Source organism: Jaculus jaculus, chromosome 1, assembly GCF_020740685.1.
Source record: "Jaculus jaculus isolate mJacJac1 chromosome 1, mJacJac1.mat.Y.cur, whole genome shotgun sequence".
Classification (NCBI taxonomy): domain Eukaryota; kingdom Metazoa; phylum Chordata; class Mammalia; order Rodentia; family Dipodidae; genus Jaculus; species Jaculus jaculus.
This window is the reverse complement of record NC_059102.1, coordinates 131,534,217-131,561,433: the sequence shown is the minus strand read 5'-3', so window position 1 is coordinate 131,561,433 and position 27,217 is coordinate 131,534,217. Positions and strand designations below refer to the sequence as shown.

The window sequence follows — 27,217 nt, the reverse complement described above, 5'->3', positions numbered from 1 at the left end:
TGTCTTTGCTATGTATCCAGCTGCATGGCGAACCAAACTCAAACTTCACTTAGTGCAGTTGGCTCCCCATCACTGAGAGTTATCTTGGGCTTCGAGTGAGAATTTCGGGTGTCCTTATGAGATGAGTGCCAATGGTACTTTGCTCATCACCTCTCTCCTCTACCTCTTCCTCTACTTCATTTTCTTAGTCTTGCTAGGTTCCTGAAGGTCTAAACAGGCATCTTGACTGGTATCTTGGCCCTGTCCTCCCATCTTCCATTGAATCCACTTTGCATGGCACCATTCTTCATTGTATCCACCTTGAGATGGCAAAGTTGGTCACAGCCAGGGCTTATTTGGTCTCCATAACAGGACCAGCCCTCACCAACCATCTAATCTGGTCATCGCAGTGTTCAGATGGGAAGCAGATGCCCGGACAGGCCCATGGACCTGACCATGGTTACAGCAATGAACAAGTGAGACTCCCACTCACTTTTCTTGACTTCCAGGCTAAGGCTCTTGCCTTCTTGCTAGGACCAAACTGGTCTTTGTTGTTCTGGGTACTAGTTGAGGTCTAGGCATGGTAACTGCCTGGGATAGAGGGCACTACTTTATACTAGCTTCTTTCTCCCTTCTCCATCAGTAGAAAGTTTCTTTTCCTCTGGGCATCTGGCCTCTAGCTCTCCTCTTTGACCCCATCCTTTTTCCTGATAATTGCTTGAGTCATGTTTCCTTTGGCCTGCTTGGGAGGTAACCAGGAGTTACTGAAACTGGGGATGTGGGTAAAACCAAAGCACCCCAGGCCCCAGTCTCTCCGCTGGTCTGCCCTAGCTTGCTTTGTCTCCCTAAAAGAGCTGGCTTCTGTCCCAGAGGAGCATGGCAGCTCGGGAGTGAAGGCAAGAGAGGCACCTGGGCAGATCTGCCTTTCCCACCTGGCACAGTTTCCTCTGTGTACCCAGAAATGCCTGGGAGCCAACACAGGATCTATGGGCCCTTCTGCCAGGCCTTCCCATGTGAGTGTGGGGCACAAGGTAGCTGGGTATGTTGGGGAAACTGAGGGAGACAGCCAGTGAGTAAGAGGACCAAGAAACTGTGTGACCTTTGTTCTTTCTCTTGCTCCTTCTAACCTCAGTTTCCCCAGATGGGAACAAGAGGAGCCAGTTGCCTGGATCCTATAAATTTGGCAGGTGGCCATCCAGCTGTAACATGGGGCCTAGTCAGCCTTGGAATGTGAGTTAGGAGATCTTTGGGGGGAAAAAAAAGTCTCTCCATGACCGAGTATCTACTACAGGTGAGATTTGAGTGCTCTGCCTCCTTGAATCTTACAAGAGCCCGGAATGGTTTTTGTAGATTTACCCAGGTCATTGATACTGGGGACCAAAGAAACTAAACAAGTATCTTGTCCAAGGTGACCCAGATGGCAAGCTGTGGAGTCTGGGTTTGAACCCTGGGTCTTCATAGTTCACAGGGGACAGAATGGTAACAGAATGGTTCAGTGGTCAGAGTCTAGGCCACAGGGAAGTCAGCTCCCCCTGTTGGTTTACCTGAGGAGTAGGGAGTTTCACACGCAGAAGCACAAGCACAGGCCTGGCCTCCTTTCTCCCCTGAATCTGCAGGCTGTGTGTCAGATCAGACTCTTCCAGCCTCAGTTCTGTGGTCCCCAAGTCCTGGGGGTCCCCAGCTTTGCACAGCCTCTGTGAGCCTCAGTCTTCCTATCTTCTAAATGGACTCATTTCTGGCACCGCTGCATTTTAAAAGGTCAAGTGCCTCAAGGGTCTAGCGTGAAAAACAGCCTTAGCAGCCATCATGCAATAATTAAAGAAACGTCTTGGCTGCCGCTGGACTAGAGGAAGTAAGCAGGCGGCGGCGAGGTGACAGCTGGAGGGCGGGGAGGAGGTGGAGCCGTGGCATGAGTGGGAGGGGTCGGGCTGGCCAGCTCGGGGCCAGTGCTGGAGTCGCACCCCTGGAGCAGGCCGATCGCGTCCAGCTTCCATGCCGCCCCGCGCCATGAGCCGTGAGTCCGGGCTCAGTGACCCTGCGCCCCTTCCCCCGGAATGTTGGTGCCCCCCCCAGGAGGAGTCTTGAACGACAAGCTCAGCCTCCCCTCTCTCTCTGCAGGAAGGGGTGTCTCGCTCCGGTTCCCGTTGCTCCTGTCCCTGCTCTTGCAGCCCTCGGTCCTGCCTGCAGATCCCGGGACGCCCATCCCGGGTAGGCGGCCCCTTTGGTACCCACTGGGACCCCAGGTCCTACGCCCTGCCCTGGTCTAACGCCCTCCTGTCCCCTCCAGTGGACCTGGCTTCCCGTTTCTGCCCGTAGTGCCTGGAAGTGGGGTGCTGAGGCTGTTGATGGGAGGGGATGGGGGCTCTTTGGAGATCCCCGGGGTTGTGGTCTTGGCTAGGGGTTGGGACAATTGACTGGGATCCGGAGCCAGCAGGGGGAGCAAGTACAGCTCTTGCTCTCTCACCTGTTCTGGGCCCCAAGCTAGGCACAGCCTCTAACTCCAAGAACGCAGCGATTTCCTGTGGGGGCTTCTTTGGAAGGAAACAGCAGGCACCAGGGCTGGCCAGCGAGTTCGCTGTCTCTAGCCTCTCCCTTTCTGACTCCCGTCCCTGGTGAAGAAGGCTCCCGCAGGTGGAGACCCAGGGGCGCTGGCCATTCTGGGAAGGGACGTGGAAACACGTTTACTTTCCCAGGGTTTAACCCTCACTTGTGAGGCCTCCCTAGAGCAGAAGAGGAAACAGGCTCAGTAGACCCCATGTGCACGTAGGCTCAGGATTTGAACGCAGGACTCCATGACTCCAGGAACTCTGCAAAGTTTTCCTTACCCCATACTGGCAAGGGGCCGTGAGCTCCCTCAGGTTCCATCACCCAGCTTGATGGGGAAAGCAGGGTCCCCTGCACTTTCACCCTCCCTCCCCCATGCCTTACCAGGTTCCAGGAAGGAATGAATTCATATCCCCCAGCTTCTCTTTCTCTCTTTCTGCATGCACAGCCTGGGCACTGTGTGGGCCAGGCTTCTCTGAGCCCCCATTTCCTATTTGTGAAAACAGGGCCCAGAAACACGGAGAGAGGGGCTCGAAGAAGAGAGAAGCATTAATTACTTATCAGCACAGGTTTCTTGGAGGAGAGGCTTTGAGTGACAGGTATTTGGGGAAGTCCTAGCATGGATGGGGATACCTTAGGAAAGACTTTGCAAACAGCAAAAACTGCTCTGTAGGGAGAAGAGGAGGAACACTTACATGGTCTTCACATTACAGTTTACCAAGGTCCGCTGCAGGCACCTACTTCTTTGGTGTTCACCACATGGAGATGTGTTAGACCCATTTCTTAGAGGGAGACTTTGAGGCTCTGAGAGGCCTAAGCCCACCTGTCTGAGACTATGCAGTGTGAGTGGGTGGCTGAGCCAAGGCCGACCATGCAGCCTCAGTGACCTACCTTGTCAGTCCCAAGATGAGCCCAGTTTCTCCTCTGAGGCCCCATTCAACTCCACCCAGGCCTCTGAATACACCTAGTCTGCCCCACCTATCTTCCTTGCCGCTGAATCCTGTAGTGAGGGCATGGAGTTCTGCTTGGAAGGCAAGGCTCAGTTCAGCCATCCACAGTGTTCAAGTTTATCCCCTTTAGCTCCTGGATTTGGCCCTCCTTATCCAGAGAGACAGGGTATGCTTGGTGACAGGAGCTGCACAGTAAGTCATGGTCTTGGTCATTTTGTCTTTCCTGTTGGCTTTTGTAGTACATGGACTAAAGTGGATTTTTTTTTTTCCATTCTAAGAGTTTGTTTTATGCCAGTCTTTTGCTGCAGCTTGGAGATTCAGAGCCTGGAGGACTCTGACGGTGGAGAGAAATGCAAACTAGCTGGTCATATAAGGGAATTGAAAGGCATGGCTGAGAGTAAGGGAAGCACAGGGGTGTGTAGAGCTCAGGAAGTGAGGTGCCTCCTACGTGAGGAATCATGGAGGGTTCTTGGAGGTGGCAGCATTTTAACCTAACCTTGAAGGATGTGGCAAGAGGAGGAAACACTGGCTTTCCTTTGGAGCAATGAGGGTCTTTCTCATAGGAAGCAGTAGCCTTGAGCTGAGAGGTTCTAAACAATGAGAGGTTGGTCTCTGAGATCCCAGGAAGCAAGTGGCGGGTAGTGGAGAACAGAGCCTGTGCGTGCAGGGCCAGAGGGTCTCGGGCATGGGTCTCGTGCCACTGGGAGCAAGAGAATGAGGATGGATGGATGATGATGATTTGGGATTGAGAATTGAGACTGGAGCTGAGAAGCCAGTCTGGGGCTCCTGAAAAAGGTTAAGAAAAGGGCAGAGGCTGGGCATGGTGGTGCACGCCTTTGATCCCAGCACCGGGGAGACAGAGATAGGAGGATTGTTATGAGTTCAAGGCCAGCCTGAGACTACATAGTGAATTCCAGGTCAGCCTGGGCTACAGTGAGAACTTACCTCAAAAAAATAAATAAATAAAAAGGACAGAGGATAGGTTAGTGCAGGGCAGAAGGTTTGAGCTGCCTTATTATTCTATGTCTGTGAGGAAACCGAGGCCCAGATAGCCTGGGCAGCTACCTGAATGCCAAAGACTGTTTTGCCTCCCAGCAGATTCATAGGAGACCCAAAGACAGCTTGGTGGATGGTTTCTGCCTCCCTTGGAGCAGGAGATGGGGTCCAGCTTGGGGTGCAGGGCTGTTCTTTGTTGCTGAGTGCATCTCCTCCCTCCCCTGAGTTTGGTTCAGCGTCCCCTCCCTAGCTAGGACAAGGGCATGACCTGGTGAGGAGAGTTGCATGCCAGATGGGAAAGCCTGAGGTCAGCTAACCCCAGCGTGTTGGTTGCAATTGAGCATGTGCCACTGTCTCCTATCCAGCCTCAGCTGGGTGGGTGAGTGGGAAGGGGGCTTCCTCCCCAGCCATGCCAGCGTGTGGGCTGCTATGGAGGCTCCTGGAATGCAGTCGCCTGCAGGCTGTCGAAGCTTCTCAGGCCTCTGGCTGCCGGGCCCTGGAACTTCTCTAAATATTATTCTTAGGAGATTTGTTGCAGCATCTTCTCTTCTCTTCTGCTTGCCGCCTCCTCACCCTGAAGGGCGTGGTGTTCCCAGCTGAACCTGTTCCCTGTCATGCTCAGCTTGGAGTCCAAACTCCCAAGTTTTGGGTCAGAGGACTTCTTGCCCAAATTCATGCAGAGGTTTTGGAACTATAGTTATTTATTTATTTATTTATTTGAGGTAGGGTCAGGCTGATGTGGAATTTACTATGTAGTCTCAGGGTGACCTCAAATTCTGGGTGATCCTCCTACTTCTGCCTCCCGGGTGCTGGGATTAAAGGCGTGTGCCACCATGCCTGGCCCAGGTAGTTTTTGAAAGTGGTCATCTGTGGGAATGCAGGCCTGTTGGCCTTTAGCAGGCAGTGTAGGCGTTGATCAGCTGACCTCAAGCACTGGGTAAGAGCAAGTTGTAGAGTTGTCTGTTGACAGCAGGAGGGTCTCACTGATAGTAACAACGGGAAGATAGCTGCTTCCTCTAGAGGAGGGAGAAAGGAACAGGATGAAATATAGAAGCCTCTGTTGAGCCACCCCTGCACCCTCTCAGAGTGATGGACAGGAAAGCAAGGTTACAAGGGTATAGAAGGGACTTGCTCCAGGATGTAGCCAGTGAGAGTTTTTTTTTTTTTTTTTGAGAGTGACAGACACAGAGAGAAGGACAGATAGAGGGAGAGAGAGAGAATGGGCGCGCCAGGGCTTCCAGCCTCTGCAAACGAACTCCAGACGCGTGCGCCCCCTTGTGCATCTGGGTAACGTGGGACCTGGGGAACCGAGCCTCAAACCGGGGTCCTTAGGCTTCACAGGCAAGCATTTAACCGCTAAGCCCGAGAGTTATTTTTTTAATTTTTTTTAATTATTTTTTATTTATTTGAAAGCGACAGACACAGAGAGAAAGACAGGTAGAGGGAAAGAGAGAGAATGGGCGCGCCAGGGCTTCCAGCCACTGCAAACGAACTCCAGACGCGTGCGCCCCCTTGTGCGTCTGGCTAACGTGGGACCTGGGGAACCGAGCCTCGAACCGGGGTCCTTAGGCTTCACAGGCAAGCGCTTAACCGCTAAGCCATCTCTCCAGCCCCGGAGAGTTATTTTTTAAAATATCTTTATTTATTTATTTGAAAGGAGAGAAAGACAGAGAGAGAGAGAGAGAGAGAAAGAGAGAGAGAGAGAGAGAGAGAGAGGGAAAGAATAGGCACGCCAGGGCCTCCAGCCACTGCAAGCAAACTGCAGATGCATGTGCCACTTTGTGCAACTGGCTTTACGTGGGATCTGGGGAACTGAACCCAAATTGTTAGACTTTGCAAGCAAGTGCCTTCACTGCTGCTGAGCCATCTCTCCAGCATGAGTGGTTTTCTTTCTTTCTTTTTTTTTTTTTTTTTCCTGAGATAGGGTCTCACTCTAGCCCAGGTTGACCTGGAATTCACTATGCAGTCTCAGGCTGGCCTTGAACTCATTGTGGTCCTCCTACCTCTGCCTCCTGAGTGCTAGGATTAAAGGTGTGCACCACTACACCTGGCAGAGAAGAGTCATTTAAAAAAATATTTTTATTTATTTATTTGCAAGCAGAGAGACAGATGCAAAGAAGTGAGACAGAGAGAATGTGTGCACCAGGACCTCCAGCCATTGCAAATGAACTCCAGACCTGTGTGCCACCTTGTGCATCTAGGTTTATGTGGGTACTGGGGAATCAAACCAGGGTCATCAGCCTTTGCAGGCAAGCACCTTAGCCACTAAACCACCTCTCCAGCTCGAAAGTCATTTTTGAAGTCATCTCTTTTGAGTTCCTACTTGGTGCTTGGCTTGTGTAGGGTATGGACCATTCAAAATCAATTAGACCTAGTGCCCATACCTCCCAGTCCCTTTCCAGATGGCTCCTTATTTCATCAAGGAAAACAGGATGTCTCAGTAGAGGGCTATTGTCTGCTGAGCAGAGCTGGGTTAGCATGAAAGCACGCTGGATTGAAGTTAGACTGAAGGGAAGCCTTTCTGGATGAATAGCTCCTGGAGGTCTGGCTGTAGCCGGAGATGGTCATCTCAAGGTCTTAGTTTCATTCACTCAAGAGTTTCAAAGTTTAGTTTGCAGACACCACCATGAAGCATCATGTTGTGTATGTTTGGGGGGGTGGGTGGGAATCAAAGTGATTCTTTTCTGATCCTTCCCCCAAATCCAGGCTGGGATATCTCACACATGCAGAGTACCAACCACTATACAATCATGGCTGAATAGGGATATCTCTAGAAGGGGGGGAAGATAGAGGTATGGAATGAGGCTCAAGTGTTGCTTCTGCCACATTGAAGCTGTGGGGTTCAGTAACTCTCCTTGCCTCTTCTGAGCCTGAGTTCCTCATGGCTTAATGGGAAGCTGGCCCACCCTCCAGTTGTTATGGAGACAACTGAGTAGTGGGAATGCAAGGTCACAGACTTGGTCAGCAACAGCCCCAGCTCTCCCAGCCTGGTCATCATAGCCATCGGCGAGTAGCGCCCAGTCTCCTTTATGCCCATCCTGACATCCTGGGGCTCCTGGGATGGCTGCTGTCCTCACCCAGGATTTTTCCTGCCTTGGGACAGCTGGTGTTTATTGGAAGAGCACAGGGGAGGGGTAGCTGGATGAAGTCTGGTTGGGAGGGAACGAGGGAGCAGCCTCTTTGGGTAGGGGTAGGGTGTGGTATGGACAGCCACTAGAGTCCAGCTTGTAGCTCCTGACCAGCCAGAGGGAGAACTCCAGGCTACAGCAGGAGGCCTTGTGACTGACTAGTCTCTGAGGGAGGCTGGCCAAATGAAGGCATCTGATAGCCAAGCAGGGAGTGGCCAGTCTCCTCACATCAGCTTATTAATTCCACAGACATGTGTTAAGCTGTGTCGACCACATGGTTGCCTTAGTGCCTGGGTCTCCCTAGGACTTGGACAGAGACCAGACTGTGGGCCCAGTCTGTGTGGGGAGATGAACACAGGGGAAGGTGTGGCCTTCTCCCAGGGTGAAGGTGAGGTAGCAGGAGGGAGGGCATCTTGGGGAATAATGGTGAGAGTCAGGAGGGTTAGGAAGAGACACATAAGGAAGTTGGGGGAAGGTCTTTGGGATTGAAGGAGAGGCCATGGCAACCTCTTGGTGGGGGGGGAACCCATGGTGAGGTAGTGCTGGGGGACTGGAGGCCTGAGAAAGCTTGGGCATTCCTCTTATGCCCACTAAGTAGCAGGACTGTGCTGTTGGTACAAGGGAGCCTTTCGCCAGGGTTGGGAGCTGAGCTCAATGGGGTAGGAGTGACTAATGATCAGAGACCCAGTTTTGGGGGAGGAGGGGGCAGGGAGGGTGGCTGGAATCCTGGCCAACTGGAGGCCAGACCCTTAGCCTCCTTGGTCTCTCTGGATCTGTGGCTATGGGGGAAGAGGAATGAGGTCCTGCCAGGCCCCTTCCCTGGGTTCTGCCTGCCAGGTCTGCCTGTGGCAGCCTGATAAGACCTTTTGTCCAGCCTTCTTCCTCTCACCCCGCCCTCCTACGCCTCCTGCCCAGGCCACATAGATGTCACTGTGGGGCTGTCAGGAATCCCTAGTTCTTAAGCAAAACTATTTGCATAATTCTTGAGATTTTTGCTTGGGTGTGGTGGTAATGGTGGCTATGGGGGCCTCTGTGGAGGGGACTGCTTGTGTGCGTGCGTATGCATGTGTGTGCGTGCTTATGCATGCATGTGTGTGTGTGTGTGTGTGTCAGGGGTGGGGCTTCTGCTGTGAAGTGAGGTCACAGGCTGGAGATCCGGATCTCCTTCCTGTGAGGATTGACTGGTTCATCCCAGGCTGACCCTTGATCATCAGTCCCATAGAGAATACAGATTTAGTTGGCTCTGAGCTCAGTAAAAAGGCATATACTTATAGAAGGGATTCTGGCATTTTCTATGGAAGGCCAGGAAAGAAACCTTATTCCAGGATCCAAGATTTGCCTGGCTCTGCTCTGTGTCCTTGGCCAACTTTCTACTTCTCCCTGAGCCTCAGTTTCCTCACTAAGCAGGGTGTGAAAGAGGGGCTGGATTTGAATGAGTTGAGTGTCTGACTTTGCTACTAAAAAGTCACTGATGCCATGCAGATTGAATAAAGGGTGGTACCAGGTAAGAGGGATTGGGGTTAGACAAAGAGAGGGACTTCCTTGTGGAGGGAACTGAAGGAGACAGGAGGGCACAATGCAGAACCCATGGACCATTTTGGGATATTTTTTCCAGCCATACTTCTGTTCCCTTGTTCCATAACTTTCCTCAGGACTTTAGGGTTCAGATCCCATCCAGACTTTAGTCAAGTCTGGGCCTCTGAGGGTAGCTGAGACTTTGGAGTCCGCCTCTTTCTTGCTGCCATCCACAGTCTTTCCACAGGGTTCTGGAAAACTTCTTTCCTGGAATTGATTGTTGAGCTTGTAAGGTTGGGGGGTGGGGAGTGAAAGGATGGACAATCCATCTGGCCTGACCACTGTCTGGTGACCAGTCTGGTTCCCATTTTTCTGGTCTCAGTTTCCCCATTTGTACCTACTATTTCCTTCCTTCTGCAGAAATGGAGGGATGGTAACAGATTCCACGTTCCTAGTACCCAGGTGCTTAGCATTCAGGAGTTCATCTGGTAGAAAACCTCCCCCATCCAGTCCTCCCCTTTTATTTTTATTTTTTTGGTTTTTGAGGTAAGTTCTTACTCTGGTCCAGGCTGAGCTTGAATTAACTATGTGGTCTCAGGGTGGCCTTGAACTTACCGTCATTGTCCACCATGCCTGGCATCCAGTCCCCTTTCTGAACCCCACAAGCCTCGCCCTTGCCACTGGGCCCTCATGAGGCAGGAAGTGAGCGCTCAGAAGTTCAGTGTCTTATCACGGAGTTCCTAGCCTCAGCGTCACAGTTTGGAGCCTGGACTCTTCCTCTGCCCTCTTTGGTGGCAGCGGGGAGGGAGGGGTGACTTCCCCTAGGGGCCCGGTGTGGGCTAGGCTCAAGATCCAGGGCAGGGCATGGGGAATGCCAGAGGGTTTTATGCCTGTGGTTGTGGAAGTGAGGGTGGCCCTTAGGGGAACTCTAAAGGACCAAGAGGGGTTCCCCCTACCCCCCCTCATTTAAGAAGAGCTGCCTCTTGGTCCCCTCTTCAATGTCAGAGGCTGGCTGGGATCAGGAGGCTGCTCCAGGGGTGTGGGGGTGTCTCTGATGCCTGTTTCTCCCCCCTACAGTCAACCCCTGTTGTTACTACCCGTGTCAGAACCAGGGTGTCTGTGTCCGCTTCGGCCTCGACCGCTACCAGTGTGACTGCACTCGCACGGGCTACTCGGGCCCCAACTGTACCATCCGTGAGCCCAGTTTCTAGCCGCTTTCCTCTCCTGCTCCCCTGCCTCTTCCTCTAGGCTCCATTTCCTGATCTCTCTACCCATGACCCCCTCTCCTTCTTTATCGGAAGGCACTGACCCTGCCCAGGCTCCCACGTGAACTCCTGCTTCTGATCCACGTGTCTTTGCCATGTTCCCTGTCCTCTGCCCTCTCTTGAGATCCTGGCCACCCCTCCCGAGGTGCTCTCTGGGGGCCCTTCCCACCCTAGCTAGCTCTGGCCCTGCTGCCAGACTGAGCGGCTCCCACCATCCCTGCAGCCGAGCTCTGGACCTGGCTGCGGAATTCTCTGCGGCCCAGCCCCACGTTCGTCCATTTCCTGCTCACCCACGGGCGCTGGTTCTGGGAATTTGTGAATGCCACCTTCATCCGAGAGATGCTTATGCGCCTGGTACTCACAGGTGGGTGTGGGGCAGGGCATGTGGGGAGCAAGAAATCCTGCCAGATCTTGGTATTTAATAAACGCAGGCGATGGGGAGACTCTGTGACGCCAGATAAAACAAGCTCTGACCCAGGAGGGGACGGGAAAGGGAGGTGCAAGAGGAGCGGGAAAAACCTTGTCACTGTTATTTTTGCTCGGCAGTGCGATCCAACCGCATCCCCAGCCCTCCCACCTACAACTTAGCACATGACTACATCAGCTGGGAGTCCTTCTCCAACGTGAGCTACTACACTCGCGTTCTGCCCTCTGTGCCCCAAGGCTGCCCTACACCTATGGGGACCAAAGGTAAGGAGTAGGGGGAGGCGCTTCCAGGGGTCACAGGAGGTGCTCAGTTCTCTTCTTTAGGCAAAAACAAGCAGAAGAGCAAGTGTTGATCCATTTTACCGACGGGTGAACCAAGTCAAGACAGATTTCATGTCCAGAACCAGGGATGAGGACAGAAGAAGCAGCAAAGGATCTTGTCTGAGGTCTCGGAGAAAGTCAAAGGCAGAGCTGGGCACGGTGCTACATGACTGTAATTCTAGTACCAAGGCCGAGGCAGGGTGATCTCAAGTTAGACGTCAGGCTGGGTCACACTGGGAGACCCTGTTCAAAAACAAAAACAAAACAAAAAAAGATAGGAGGAAGAAGGAATGGGTAGTCAGAGATCAACTAGCCTTTCCATCCTGTTTCCCTGGTACCTGTTCGCTTGAACGTCGTCTACTGTTGGAGATGCTGCTGGATGGGAGCGATTTGCAAGGTGAAATCAGGAGAGAAGGAATGTGTATTGGGTGCTAACTCTGAGTTTGTTTTTTACTTATGTAAGTAGCTTGCTACCCTTCACCTGGTAGGTACATGGAAGGTCACATTTTTTTTTTTCTGTCATCCCAAGACCCACTTGGTCTTAGTGGAAGGGGCATTCCTGCTAAGGCCTTCTCCCCACCCCACCCCATACTGTCCAGAAACTTGGTTTGGTGGGTGGGGGGGGATGATCACCATCGATTCAGAGAGGACAGGAGAGGACACTGCTACTGTTTCAGTTTCCGCCTCGTGGTGTCGCTGTTGAACATCCATCCTGTACCACTCCATGGCTGTGGTTTTGCAGGTTCCCAAGCTTGCACGTGTTTTGAGGTCCATGCTTGGGTCTCCACTGAAGTTTTCACTTACATGGTTGTTACTCTTCTCAAAGCATGCTCAACTCCACCACATTATCTGGGTCTTTCCAAAACTGTAGAACCAACAGTTGGTCCAACGTCAGTGAGTGATGACTCCAGATAGTGGGGTACAGGCCACCCTCTGCTTTCTCCCAAGGTGCTTGATGTTACTTCCTGCCAGAGGTGTCCATCTGGCCAGTTCAATTTAAAGAGTTTCTACTGACCTTGAATCCTCAACACTGGGTCTCACAGGAGGCATGGCGAAGGGATCCTCTTACCCAAACACAGAAAATCCTATTGCTCCTATATTTTCGTAGAATATATGGTGTGGCACATGCATGTGGTGTATGCTCCTGTCTGTGCAGATGCATGTTCCCCATGTGCATGTGTGCACAGGCCAGAGGAGAACATCCAGTGTCCTCTTCTATCTCTCATCCATGTGTTTCCTTGAGGCAGAGACTCAGACTGGCTGACTAGTGAGCCCTAGCAATTTTCCAGTCTCTGCTCCCCTCAGGACTGCGGTTACAGCCATGTGTACCTACAGCAAGCTGTTTGTGGGGGGTTCTGGGAATTGAACTCAGGGTGAAGAATCAGGCTCTTGTGCAGTAAATGCTCTTACCTGCTGATCTGTCTCCTCTACCCCAGATGTAGAAATATTGTCCTTATTTAAAATAGGCATTACTGCACAAGAGCCCACTCCTTGGTTTTGTAAATAAGGTTTTCCTGGAACATAGTCACATTCATTTGTATATTTGTTGCCTATGACTGCCTTTCTGCTATGAAAGCAACACTAAACGGATGTGGCAGGGGCTTACAGGTCTGTGACACCTGCAATATTTACTATCTGGCTTGCAGGATTGCTAATTCTCTTGGTTGAAAAGATTTACCAGTTCTCTGTCACATTCCCATCATGTCACACAAACCTCTGACCTACTGCATGAAATAGGTAACATTGTCCTATTTTACAGATGAAGAAACTGAGGTTCCTAGACCTGAGATGACTTATTTCTGTTCACATAGAAAATGGCATTGTGGGCTGGAGAAATGGCTTAATGGTTAAGGCACTTGCCTGTAAAGCCAAAGGGCCCAGGTTTGATTCCCCAGTACCTACATAAGCCAGTTGTACAAGGTGGCACATGTGTCTGCAGTTCATTTGCAGTGGCTGGAGGCCCTGACATGCCCATTCTCTCTCTTTTTCTATGTGCCTCTTTCTCTAATAAACAACATAAAAGAAAATGTCATTGCCACTTGAAAATAAGGCTATTTTTCTCCAGGGCCATGGAATTTATATTAAAATTTTTAATTATTTTATTTTAGTTCTATTTATTTATCAGAGAGACAGAGAGAGAATATGAGAGAATGGGTGTGCCAGGGCCTTTAGCCACTGCAAACAAATTCCAGACATATGTGCCACCTTGTGCATCTGGCTCATGTGGATCATAGGGTATCGAACCCGGGTCCTTTGGCTTTGCAGGCAAAGTGCCTTAATTGCTAAGCCATCTCTCCAGCCCTTTTTTTTTCATTATGGAAAAATTGCAAGTATACATAAAAGTTGAGAAGAATGAGGATAATGGATAATGAACCATATAGTCTCATTCCAATTTCAACATTCACACACAGTTTACCATCCTACTTTATCTCATTTTACTTTTTTTTTCTTTTCCTTTTTTATTTTGTTATTTTATTTTAAAATGTATCTTATGGATGGGGAAATGGCTGAGTGGTTAAAGGCATTTGCTTACAAAGCATTCTGCCTCAGGTTCAATTCCCATGCAAAACCAGATGCAATGGCAAGAGGGTGTACCTATATTCTCTTATCTCCTCATAAATAAATAAAAATATTTAAAACAAAAACCTTCAAAATACTAGGATCTATTTTAAAATTAGAAAAATTAATTTATGTGTGTATGAGTGTGGGCATGCATGCGCCATGGTATGTGTGAGGTCAGCGACAACTTTTGGGTCAGTCCTTGCCTTGCCACCTCATTTGAAGCAAGGTGTCTCTCTGTATCTCACTCTGCTATTCATGTTCTTCGCTGCATTTTCCATGCACTTCCAGGAAATCATCCTATCTGGTGTCCCATTTTGCTATCAGTGGTCTGGGATTACAGAAGCCCCTATGGCTTCTGGCTTTTTACATGGGGTCTGGGGTTCATACTCAGGTACTAAGGCTTGAATGGTGAACAGTTTTCACTATTTAATTTTTTTTTTTTTTGAGACAGAGTCTCTTTATATAGCCCAAGTTGGCGTTGAATTAGAGATTTTCCTGCCTCAGTCTCCAAAATGCTGGGATTATAGGAATGCACCACCATGCCTGGCTCTTAGTAGAGAAATTTGAAGCAAATTGCAAATATCATACCATTTCCATGGTAGATACTTTTATATCTTTTGGTAGAGAAGGCACACAGGCTAACGTGTGTAGGGGTACATGGTGGTCCTGAGGAGGATGTGATGGGCTTTCTGCTTGGGCCAGTTTGGGGACTTCTCAGAGTCCAAGGGACCCCAGGGAAGGAAGACACAGGCAGTGACTGCTCTTTCCCACAGGGAAAAAGCAGCTGCCAGATGCCCAGATCCTGGCTGACCGATTACTGCTCAGGAGGAAGTTCATCCCTGCCCCGCAGGGCACCAACCTCATGTTTGCCTTCTTTGCACAACACTTCACCCACCAGTTCTTCAAAACTTCTGGAAAGATGGGTCCTGGCTTCACCAAGGCCCTGGGCCATGGGGTGAGTACCTATGAGGAGCTCAGGACTGGCCTGCAGGCCATCACCAGTAGGGGCAGAACTCGGATAATCTGAGTGGACCTCTGTCTGTCCTCAGGTAGATCTGGGCCACATTTATGGAGATAATCTGGATCGTCAGTATCACCTGCGCCTTTTTAAGGATGGGAAACTCAAGTATCAGGTAGTGCTGGGTAGGGCGTTGGGAAGGGCCACCGATAGTCTCTCCAGGAAAGATGGCTGGAGTGCAGGAATGGGACAGCCACAGGAATGGAGATGTAGCCAGGAAGAAAGAGTAAATAGTTACTCTACAGTTTGGATTGGGCAACATGATGTGTTTGTACAAGTGATGGAGAGTGACCATCATAGTTATGGGCTCTGCCCTCAAGGGACTATATAGCCCAACAGCGGCCATAGGTGTGAGGTCCATGAAGGTTCTTTTCTAAGCCAGTGCTGTTGAACAGAAATATAATGTGAGCCACATACATAGTTCAAACTTTCTAATGGCCACACTAAACAAAGGCAAAATGAAAAAAGGTATGCAGCTGGAGAGATGCCTCAGCAGTTAAAGGTGATTGCTTGCAAAGCCTGACAGTCAGAGTCTGATTGCCCAGCACCTATGTAAAGCCACTTTCACAGAGTGGCGCATGCATCTGGAGTTCCTTTGTGGTGGCAAGAGGCCTGGGCACACCCATACTCAAACACACACTCTGAAATAAATAAACACAATATTAAAAAAAGAAATAGGTGAGGTGGATTTTTAATAATATCCTTAATTCAGTACATCCAGGACATTATTATTTCAACATGTAATCAATACAAATTATTAATAAGATATTGTAGCCTAAGAATATTGTTCAGTGGGTAACACATTGCCACACAGCATGTAGTTCTGAGTTCAATCCCAAGTGCCCATGTAAAAATGCAGGGCATGGCAGTGTGCACTAGTAATCCTGATGCTGAGGAGGTGGAGGTACTGGCCAGTCAGTCTAGTCCAGTTGGTGAACTTTAGGCCAATGACAGACCCTGTCACAAAAAGAGGTTCATGGTGTTCTTCTGGAGGATAATACCCTAGATAGCCGTGCAGCCTCCACACACTCATGAGCACACACATAGACACACCACATGTGCTTGCACGCACATGCTGTCCCCTGACACACAACAAACAAAAAGGTCTCATATTTTTTTCATACAAAATCTTTGAAATCTGATGCATGTATAATTCAGATGCTAAATTTTCATTGGAGATAGCTAATCTGTATTTAGATTTCATAGAATTTATAACTGAATAGGTAGACTCACATGCCAAAGTTATTCTAAGTAGCCTTAAAGGTTTTCTAGTAACTGAAGTATCCATGCACATGCATATACTGTGCATCACATACGACACACGCCACACATACTAAACACGCAAGCCAAAAATGTAAAGAGAAAAAAATCAAGTTAGGTCAAGTAAGATCAAAATAAATTAAATTGAGTTCTTCACACAGTGAAATTTCTAGTGCTCAATGACCACATGTGGCTAGTGGCTACCATATTGGATTGTGCAAATCTAAGCAAATGAAGCTGAAAGAAAGGTCACTGTTTTATTTTTAAGGACTAAGTATTAGCCATCTAGTTAATCAGTGTATATTTAACGAACAGATAAAGAAACTACCAGAGAGCTAGTTACTGCGGTGAGAACTGCCACCAAGCAGAAGCTGTGGGTGTCAGTAGACTGGCTGGAGTCCCCATCAGCTTCCCCAGGAAGGTTGTGGAGAGTTTCATGGAAAATGGGGAGGGGGCTGGGGCGGTGACTTAGTGGTTAAAGGCACTTGCTTGCAAAGCCTGATGGCCTGGGTTCAATTCCCCAGTACTCACATAAAGCCAGATGCACAAAGTGGCACATATGTTTGGAGTTTGTTTGCAGTGGCAGGAGGCCCTTATGCATCCATGCACGCTGTGCCTCTCTTGTAAATAAATAAAAATAACTTCAAAACGAGGGTGGCTGGGGAGATGGCTCAGCCCATAAAGGCGCTGGCTTGCAAAGTCTGTTGGCTCGGGTTCAGTTTCCCCCGTACCCACCTAAAACCGGATGCACAAAGTGGGGAATGCATATGGAGTTCATTTGCAGGGGCTGGAGTACCAGGCAAGCGTTCTCTCCCCGTGTCTCTTCTCACAAATTAAAACAAAACAAAACAAAGAAAAAAAAAAAAAAAAGAAAGAAAGAAAGAAAGGAAAGGAAAGGAAAAAAAAAAAAAGAGTTAGGGAAGCCAGAAGGGGCGAGGCTCTTGAGATGGAGGACTTAGAGAGGGCGAATTTTAGGGGTGAGAAGCAGCTGGGGTGACTTGGGTAAGAGCGGCAGGCCTGGCTAACCCTAGTTAGGGATGGAGTTAGAATGATTTCCAGACGAGGGCGGGGAGCTCTTTGCAGGGGCCAAAGACTGACGTCTGCCAAGAGCCCAGAGGGGACTTGAAAGGGTTTCAAGCTAGTGTTTGATAGATTTGAGTTTTTTTTTTTTTTAGGATTGCACTAGGCAAAAGTAGGCGTGGAGCGCTTGGGGAAGGTGCGAGGGTGGGATGGGCCAGGACAGCAGTGACAGAGGTGGAGGGAGGGGAGTGACTGTAGAGACCTCGAGGAGGTGGGGGAATCTCAGGACTAGGGCCTTCGGCAGAACAGAAGCAGGGGGACGGTGGGAGTGAGCTACGGGTTCTCTCGGGTCCCCGAGTTGCCAGGCGCCCCATCCCCACAGGTGCTGAACGGAGAGGTGTATCCGCCCTCGGTGGAAGAGGCTCAGGTGTTGATGCGCTACCCGCCGGGCGTCCCGCCGCGTAACCAGATGGCTGTGGGCCAGGAGGTGTTTGGGCTGCTTCCGGGGCTGGTGCTGTACGCCACCATCTGGCTGCGGGAGCACAACCGGGTGTGCGACCTGCTGAAGGCGGAGCATCCCACCTGGGACGACGAGCAGCTCTTCCAGACCACCCGCCTCATCCTCATAGGTGAGGGGCCGTCCCCAGAAGCGGGGAGGCGGGCTAGGACCCTGGCTACTGTGCTTACAGTTGAGATCTCAGACAGACCCCTTCAGGCCTCAGCTTCAGACTCAGAATCTACTCCAGGGCGAAAATGGACAGTGGAAGGATTTGCTTGGGAAGGTGCCCAGCACATAGTAGGACTTCAGAATAGGGAAGCCTGGGGGTCTCAGTACATTTAACTGGTCACCTGAAGTCTCAGTTTCCCTGGCGTGTTGCACCCACGTGCACCCTGATGTCCCCAGTACTTCAGTGTTGACCCCCAGCTTGTTGGGTCCTCAGGAATGCTCCCATTTTCCCGGCTCTGCCTGTGTGGAGTTTTGGTAGCTTCCAGGTGACTCAGGGATAGGATATTTTTGTGTCCCCTACGGGGGCGGGTGTACAATTTAAAATGTCAGATGGCTTCCTGCCTGGGAGCTTGGACCCTGACACCTCTGCCCAGACCATGTTCTGTGTGAGTCACCACCTCCCGGCACCACTGGACATAGCTCGTCCCAATTACGGTGTCAGAGTCACTGGAGCCCAGAAGAGCCAGGCTCTGGGGTAAGAATAGCCTGGAGAAGAAAGAGGGGCTGCTTCTGAAGGCTGTACTGCACAGATGTTGACCAGAGAAGTGTATGTCTGTGGCTGGAAGCCACCCAGCACACTGGCTGGTGAAGAAGCCATGGCCAAAGTCAGACCTTCTAGGTGATGCCTGTCCAGCACTGCATCTTACTCTGCAGTCTTATGAACCTGGTGCGGTTATCCTCGTGAAAGCTAAGATTAAAAAGAAAAAAACAAGAGGGCTGGAGGGATGGCTTAGTGGTGAAGGCATTTGCCTGCAAAGCCAAAGGACCCAGGTTCGATTCCCCGGGACCCACGTTAGCCTGCACATGAGTCTGGAGTTCATTTGTACTGGCTTGAGGCCCTAATGTGCCCTGTCCATTCTCTCCCTGTCTCTCCCTCTTTCTCTGTCAAATTAATCAATAAATAAAAATAAAATATTAAAAAATAACATTCAGAGAGGTCAGTGAATTTTCCAGGGCCACTCAACAGGAGATTAGAATTAAGTCAGGGTTCATGCTACTTTCACCTCACTGAGGGAAGGGAGGTTTTCCTGAGCGGGAAGGGGTTGCCAGCCTCCACTTGGTCTTTTGCTTTGTGCAAGTACGTCAGGGTGGGGAATAGATCACTCATGAGACCTGTACTTTAGTATTTGAGCTCAATATGGTTGTTAATGTAAACACAGTTTACAGATCAGGAATGTGAGCCTCAGAGACTGAGTGACTTGGCGTAGGCTCCAGTGCTTACACACTGGAAAAGGTGTTTAGGGGCTCGGCCCACCTGCTGTCCTTGTGGTCACGTAGACTCTTTGAAGGCCCTGCACTCGCAGAAGGTTCGGTGTAACAACAGCCCTCACTAAGTTCCTTGCTCTTCTATCTTTCTGCAACCTTTTATTTTGTGTGTGGTGTGTGTGTGCCCCGTGTGCATGTGCATGTGTGCAGAGGAAGATGTCAGGTGTCCTCCTCTGTCACCCTTCTGTCTTATTTCCCTGAGACCCAGTCTCTTACTGTACCTGGGGCTCTAGTTTTCGGTTAGCCTGGCTGACCTAGGAGCCCCACTGATCCCTCTTTCTCCATCCCTTTCAGTGCTGGAGTTACAGGCATGCACAGCTGTGCTTGGCTTTTTATGTGGGTGCTGGGGATCGAACTCAGGTCCTCATGCTTGCATAGCAAGTGCTCTTACCTGCTGAGCCATCTGTTCAGTGCTCTCTAAACATTTTTTTTTTGAGACAAGGTCTTGCATTGTAGCCCAGTCTGGCTTCAAACTTGTGATTCTCCTGCCTCGGCCTTCCAGGTGCTGGGATTATAGGCTTGTGCCTTGCTGTCCCAGATCCTTCAGCCTCTTTTAATGAACTCTGGAAGGGAGGCCATTACAGAGTTGTGAGAACAGATCTTGAATGGCTCCCTTGCCTGTCCTGCTTAGCTGGGTCTAGGGCTTCCCTTTGGAGCAGCAGTGCTCCTATCTGGGGGCAGTTGTTTTCACATCCCATTGCAAGGAGGCAAAGTGGAAGTGGCCAAGTCAAATGAATACCAGCAACATCGAGGAGACAGAAAGCAAGCACTTTTCATGAACCAGCCTGCTTCCCACACCGGATGTCTACGTCACTGTGCTCTGCTGACACCACTTCTGTCTCCACCTTCCACAGGCGAGACCATCAAGATTGTCATCGAGGAGTATGTGCAACATTTGAGTGGCTACTTCCTGCAGCTCAAGTTTGATCCGGAACTGCTATTCAGAGCCCAGTTTCAGTACCGCAACCGTATCGCCATAGAGTTCAACCAGCTCTACCACTGGCACCCGCTCATGCCTGACAGCTTCAAAGTGGGCACACATGAGTACAGCTATGAGCAGTTCTTGTTCAACACCTCCATGCTGGTGGACTATGGTGTTGAGGCCTTGGTGGATGCCTTCTCTCACCAGAGAGCTGGACAGGTATGCCTTCAGAGAGTGGGGATCAGCATGGTGGGCTCTAGGATCCAATAGACCTAGCCCAAACCCAAGTTTCTTCATCGGTAGAGTAAGTATAGTGTCACTTCTATAGAGTGGCTATAGGCATCAGTCCATAAATTATTTTGTTCACATGATAATATCAGGCTGTATTAGTTACTTATTTGTTACTAAATACCTGACAAAACAAATTTAAGGGGGAGGAGAGGATTTATTTTGGCTCACAGTGTAGAGGGGTTTCAGTCCAAGGCAAGGTGGAATGGCTCTATGTGTGGTGGCAGGAACATGGGCTAAGGCTATTCACCTCACAGTGGACCAGGAAGCAGTGGAACTGGAATCAGGAGCTAAGCTATCAACTTCCAAGGCTTCCTGTAGTGACCCACTTCCTTCAGCTAGGCTTCACCTCTTAAAGGTTCTACAGCCTCCCAAAATAGGGCTGCCATTTGGGAAGCAAGGAAACATTTCAGATTCCAAGTATAACACAGGCATCACTACAGATGCGGGGGATATGGTGGTGAGAAAGACTGAGGTGGTCCTTCACTTCTTGCCCCTTTGGCACTGATACCACAGAAGTCATACAGCAGCTAACATCATTTGAACACTTGCCATGTGTGAGGGACCACAACAAGTGCTTTTCTGGTGTTCTTAGAATTCTAAGAGCATGCTGAGGGTCATAGTACAGAAAGCCACAGGGCTTTGGAAACTGTGACCTAGAGTTGAGTCAGTTGGGTTAGGGGTAAGGGAGAGAGAGCTGGACAGAAATGGGAAGGGTGAGCAGGCATTTCCCATGGAGAGATGCACTGTTGGTGGCGGGTAATTTCAGATAGAGAGAACAACATGGGAGAAAGCTTAGGGTCACAGGGCATGGTACTTGAGGGACAGGAAGACCTTAGGGTATGGTAATATACACGCAAGTGCCTACACAAAACAATTTTTGAGTTATAATTGTTATGGGCTGAATTGTGTCATTCCCCAAATTAATGTGCTACAATCCTAATAGCCGATGTCTCAGAATATAACTACATTTGGAGATATCTCTAAAAAGTCCATTAAGGACAAATAGGAAATTAGGGTGGACCCTAGTCCTATTAAGATGAGGAGATGAAGACACAGACTCACCGAGAAGGAAGACCAATGTAGACACAGAAGAAAAGGCAGCCAGCCATCGAGAAGTCAAGGAGACAGGGCTCACTCAGAAGGAACTAACACTGGACACCCTAACCTATAAACCAAAGAACCAAGGTTCTGTTGTTGAAGCCACTCACTTTATACCCTCTGTCTTAGTGGCAGTGGCCAATAAAATATGTGCTGTTTTCCTGAAATTCCTTGCTGACTATCTCTGAAAACTCTCCTTCTCCGGAGTGGGCAGCTCCCATTCCTTCATCCCAGCTGGACCTCTCATCCTCTGCCCTCTGCTTCTCGTTAGTCCTCATCCCCGAGTCTTGTCATGAAGCTGTGGCGCTGCATGGGTTTACGTTTCCTTCTGAGAATTTGACTGGAATTATCTCAAACTGCTCTCAGCATATATGGCTGGTTTATGACCTCTGCTCTTTGTGGGGACACAGACGTGAACAGACAGCAGACTTTGTGTGGAGCTCTATGGACATTTGTGTGTGTGTGTGTGTGTGTGTGTGTGTGTGTGTGTGTGTGTGTGTGTAGATGCACGTGTGTGGGGGTGAATCAGCATGAGTGTGTGGAGGCCAGGCCAATGTCGGGTGTCTTCTTTAATTGCTCTCTACCTTTTCTGTTGTAAGAGTCTCTCACTGAACCCATAGCTCACCAATTTGACTGATCTTTCTACCCATCATGCCACTGGGATTATAGGCATGCACCCTCATGCTTGGCATTTTAGTGGGTTTTGGGGGTCTGAACTCTGGTGCTTTTCCTTGTGTGACAAGCACTTTCACTAACTGAGCCAGCTCCCCTAGCCCTATGTAAGCACTTTTAAGAATGACTGTGGGGCTGGAGAGATTGCTCAGCACTTAAGGCACTTGCCTGCAAAACCTAACCATCTGTGTTCAATTCCCTAGTACCCACATAAAGCCATATGAACAAAGTGTCATATGTACCTGGAGTTTGTTTGTGGTGGCAGGAGGCCCTGGTGCACCCATTTTTGTCTGTCTGTTTCTCCTCTCTCTAACTCTCTCTACTTGAAAATAAATAAAATGCCAGGCATGGTGGCGTATGCCTTTAATCCCATCACTTAGAAGGCAGAGGTAAGAGAATCACTGTGAGTTTGAGACTACCCTGAGACTACATAGTAAATTCTAGGTCAGCCTGGACTAAAGTGAAACCTTACCTTGAAAACTGCCTACCCCCCCCAAAATTTTATATATATATATATATATATATATATATATATATATATATATATATATATATATATATATAAAAGATAATGATGCTTTGGAAAGTCTGGGTGTTGAAACTGGCAACAGAAATGTTTTAACTGTCAGGATGTTAAAAAACAGAACTCAGAAGGAACAGAATTGGGCTTTCTTTGATAACCATCATTCATGGCTACCCTCTGGGGAGTTACCATGTGACATGCACTGTGACAACTGCTTTGCATTCTTTATCTCATTTATTTTTCCACAACTGTATCAGGTAGATGCTTTTGCCGTCCTCATCTTTGCATATGAGGAAATGCAAATTTAGCTGCAGTATCTTCCTGAGGTCCCTGTGTTTGTTTGCTAGGGTGGCTATCATAAAGTAGCACACATTGAATGACTTAAGACCACAGGACCTCTTTCACTGCTCTGGAGGCCAGAAGTCTGAAATCCAGGTATCAGCATAGCCATGTTCTCTCTCAGGGCTTTCGAGAGGATCTGTCCCATGCCTTTTTCTAAGTTCCTTCTGGTGGCTGGCACTCCTTGACTTGTAGCTGGGTTACTCAGTTCTTTGCCTGCAACATCATGCCATGTGGCACTTTCCCTGTGTCTCTAGTCTCATGTAAAAAGGGCACCACTTGGTGGCTTAGGGCCTACCCTAATCAAGTATAACTTTATCTAACCTCAATCCATCTGGGGAAACTATAGTAGTACTCTCCCTTATCCACCTTCCAAGACCACTAGTGAATGGTTGAAACTATAGCTAGCAATTCAGATCATCTTTGATTTCTAGCAAGTATAGGCTTTCCCGCCTTTTTTACTTTCAGGGGGTCTAGTCACCCTAACTGTACTCCCTCTCAGGGTGAGTCCTATCATGAGTGGGATTCAGTGAGATTATATTTCATTATGCTACTCCAAATAGCATTTGATTTCAAACCTACAGATTGCTTATTTCTGGATTTTTTTGTTAACTATTATTGGGTCATAATTGATGGTGGACAGTTGGAAAACTAAACCATCAACAAGTGGGAGGCAAATCAGGTCATATTTGCAGGTGCTGCAGGTTAGCAATGCAATGAACCTCTTAGAGGGACACAATTCAACCCACACCTTGCACCTCGTGGATCTGGGGTTGGAACTAGCTTCTACCTGCTAGAGTAAGTTTGCTTGGCTTCAAGCAGTGATTTCACTCAACTATCTTTTTCATTCTGTCCAAATTATATTTGTTCTAGCAAAACGGATCTCTCTGAGCATTATTATTTTGTCAAAAGAAGTAGAGCTTTCTTTAGACCAATGTTCCTTAAGTGTTACAAATTGGGATATTTTCTGGAGTAATTTTCTCCTTCTCTCTGTGTGTGTGTGTGTGAAATAGAGAGAGAGAGAGCATGTACACACACACATACGCATAAGTGTGTGCCCTGTGTGCACATGCTAGAGGAGAACATGAGGTTCTTTATTGCCTTATCGTTCATGTGCGTGTTTCAGTCAGACTGCTTCACCAGTGAGCCTCACTGATTCTTCTGTCTCTTCTCCTCACAGGACTGGGGTTATAGGTATGCATGGATATGTCCAGCTGCTTACATGGTGCTAGGGAATTGAACCCAGGGAGAATCAGGCTCTTTCATGTCTTTATGCTCACAAAGCAAGTGTTCTGACCTGCTGAGCTATCTCCCAGCCCCGACCCCTTCTTTATCCCACCAGGTTACTTCCCTCCCCACTTCTTCACTAAAAACGCCACCACATGTTGGTGTGACTCAAAGGACTGGGGAGCAGTGTAGCTGTTGAGCCACTAGAGAGGACCTCTTGACCTACTGCACACTTTAACATTGAGGAAGCTGAGACTCTGAGGGCTTCTAAGAAAAGAATTACATGGCAGATTTAAAGACATACCCCAGTATCATGGCTGCTGGTCACTTACCACTTTCTCGGTCTCATCTCAGAAAGGACTCATGGTCTGAAGTCCTTCCTCTAGGATGTAACACAGACTCTGGGCCAGTCTGATTTGATTTTCAGGCCAATATCTGTGCTTATCTCTTGTCAGATTGGTGGGGGTAGGAACATCGATCACCACGTGCTGCATGTGGCTGTGGATGTCATCAGGGAGTCTCGAGAGATGCGGCTGCAGCCCTTCAATGAATATCGCAAGAGATTTGGCATGAAGCCCTACACCTCTTTTCAGGAACTCACAGGTGAGCAGATGCCTCATGGCCATAGTCTCTGCCCCTGAGGGATGTCCAGTAAAGTTAGGAAGATAGCAAGGAGACAAATGGGACAGTTTGCCTAGCCAGCACTGTGACTGTGGGTATTGTAAGATGAGTGTGGTAAGTAACCCAGTTAGGAAGAGAAGGTAATCTTTCACTGCATTTGAGGGATATATAGGATCTTTCCAGGCAGAGAAGAGAGAGAGGAGAGCCTTGGGACAAGAGGAGTAGAAGGACAAAGAATTCTGAAAGTAGGTGTCATTCAGGAGGACAGTCACAGATGCAGCTGGAGTAAGGGCTTGTATTAGAGGTGTTGGTTAGCTCTGGGAGGCTGACATTAAACTGGGTAGAATCTTGTCTCCATGCTCACGATGTTGGGTTTTATTCTATCTATTGGTTCCTAAGCACTCATTTGTAGGCCAGATGCATACAAGTCACTAAAAAGCTGATTAAAATACCAAATCTGATTGGGTATGTTGCTCACTGGTAACATGCTTGAGACATTGACTTTAATTCCATTAACAAATCAAAACAAAACCAACAAAATACCCCCCAAATCTCATACTTCTAGAAATTGTGCTTCAGTAGGTCTGTGTGGTGATCAAGGATCTGTACACACATGTGCACAGCATCAGCACACACACTTGTTCTCAAGATCTCCAGATGTCAGGCAGCCATGTCATCGTCCTATAACAACAGAATTAACAGTCTGCACAGTACCCTATGGGTGATGGATTTGAGGACATGAGTACGGAAATTCCATGTCTGCCTCTCCCTGGTCATTATCTGTGACCACATGGGTGTCACGTGGTGGAGCATATCCTTGTGGACTAGTCCCCATAATCTTGGAATGATAATTTTTGTCACTCTGCAATATCCTATGGCAAATAGTTCATAAGGGGAGAGAGGAGACTATTACAGAATGTCTTTGGGCATATATATCCTTGGGTACTAGGATAATAAATGGGTTTGGACCAAGAGAGGGCCTGGAATCTGCCCATGAGGGAAGCAACATAGCATAGACAGCGTTCTGTGTGTTGTGATGGCCAGGGAATTAATTCAAGAGGTGGGATAAATGGCTTGGGGTCACAGGCTGTTTGGGGTCAGATCTGAACCCCTGAACTCACTTTTCAGTGGCACACTCTTTCCCTAGACTCAGTCTAGGTAGAAGTTGCATTTCTGCTTTCCTTCCTGACCCCTTCCTCCAGTGTCAGGAAGGCCCAATTTTAGGACCTTGACACAGTTGCCCAGATCTTTCTTCTGTAGTCTTTATTATACCTTGAAACATCTGGATCTAGAAAGTCCCCCCTCCTCCTGATTGACTGTAATGAGACCATGGCTCTGACTGTAACTTTGCCCTTTATAGGAGAGACGGAAATGGCAGCTGAGTTGGAAGAGTTATATGGAGACATCGACGCTTTGGAGTTCTACCCAGGGCTGCTTCTTGAAAAGTGCCAGCCCAACTCCATCTTTGGGGAGAGTATGATAGAGATCGGGGCGCCCTTCTCCCTCAAGGGTCTCCTAGGAAATCCCATCTGTTCTCCAGAGTACTGGAGGCCAAGTACATTTGGTGGTGAGACGGGCTTTAACGTCGTCAACACAGCCACGCTGAAGAAACTGGTCTGTCTTAACACCAAGACCTGTCCCTACGTCTCCTTCCATGTACCGGATTCCAGCCAGGACAACAGGCCTGATGTAGCACGACCCTCCACAGAGCTCTGAGTAGGCAGAAGTCCGGGCAGCATTCTGGAGGGAGGAACTTTGTGCTTGTCCTTCTAGAATGCTATGGCCCAAGGTTGATAATCTTTGATACTGGTTTTCTCATGTGACGTTGTCAGGGTTGGAGTTGACACTTAGAACTTTGGGTCTCACCCTTCTCTGGAACATTGTGATTTTTTTTTTTTTTGCCATTCTAGAATGTTGAATTCTTTGTTAACTCTTCAGAATGTTAGGAATGGTTCTCATCTGACCTTCCAGAACATGGCTCTTGGCTGGAAACATAGAACATCAGATTTCTGGTTGGTTTGGAATGTTGGCATTTTAGGATATAGAGCTCCTAGCAAAAATATTCTTAACAGTTAGGATGTTCTTGTTTTTCCTTATAGAATCTGAGGGACCCTCCAGAATGTTGGCATTCTGATTGATAATTCAGAATATTGAGGATCTAGAACAGAGGCTAGCTCAGTCCTGACCTGAAGGTCTAGAATTATTTTATTTGATTTGATTCATTTTCCTGCTCAGTATGATGGATACAGAGCAGAAAAACCCAGTCCAACAAGACCACACTGCCTGAATCTGTGCCTGCACTATGGGGGACAAAGAAGTGGAGTCTTCTTGGGATCCCTACTTTTACCCTGGGTCTAAGGATGTAGAGAGATGGTGGGATCTTCCACAACATTACTTGGAAGTCACTAGAGCTCTTTCCACACCCAGGTCTTGACTTTTGGCAGCTGTTTCTCATGAAGCTAATAAAATCCTCTTTCCAAAGTCACCTTCTATATATCTTTTTTGTTTGTTTGTTTGTTTGTTTTTTGGAGATAGAGTCTTGCTGTA

At 48.7% G+C, this 27,217-nt stretch overlaps 1 protein-coding gene across 3 annotated transcripts; it reads left to right on the top strand.

The window, feature by feature from the left end:
• Nucleotides 1–1,919: 1,919 nt before the first annotated feature.
• Ptgs1 (prostaglandin-endoperoxide synthase 1) lies at nucleotides 1,920–27,155 on the top strand. Of its 3 annotated transcripts, XM_004662770.2 has the most exons (11): nucleotides 1,920–1,993; nucleotides 2,098–2,187; nucleotides 10,190–10,306; nucleotides 10,601–10,741; nucleotides 10,924–11,067; nucleotides 14,460–14,641; nucleotides 14,736–14,819; nucleotides 17,367–17,613; nucleotides 19,832–20,118; nucleotides 24,505–24,652; nucleotides 26,031–27,155. In XM_004662770.2, the coding sequence occupies exons 1-11, from the start codon at nucleotides 1,972–1,974 to the stop codon at nucleotides 26,384–26,386; spliced, it is 1,818 nt and encodes a 605-aa protein (XP_004662827.2). In that variant the 5' UTR covers nucleotides 1,920–1,971; the 3' UTR covers nucleotides 26,387–27,155. The 3 variants fall into 3 exon arrangements, with proteins under 3 accessions (XP_004662827.2, XP_045012039.1, XP_045012027.1); XM_045156104.1 differs by lacking the exon at nucleotides 14,736–14,819; XM_045156092.1 differs by lacking the exons at nucleotides 1,920–1,993; nucleotides 2,098–2,187 and adding an exon at nucleotides 7,875–7,985.
• The last annotated feature ends 62 nt before the right edge of the window (nucleotides 27,156–27,217 follow it).

Bases quoted from the DNA above. Each gene is read 5' to 3' on its own strand.
- Ptgs1 (XM_004662770.2), top strand. From the start codon at position 1,972: ATGCCGCCCCGCGCCATGAGCC. The intron at 14,820-17,366 runs GTAGTGCTGGGT...CCATCCCCACAG, and splicing joins ATGGGAAACTCAAGTATCAG to GTGCTGAACGGAGAGGTGTA. The intron at 17,614-19,831 runs GTGAGGGGCCGT...CACCTTCCACAG, and splicing joins CACCCGCCTCATCCTCATAG to GCGAGACCATCAAGATTGTC.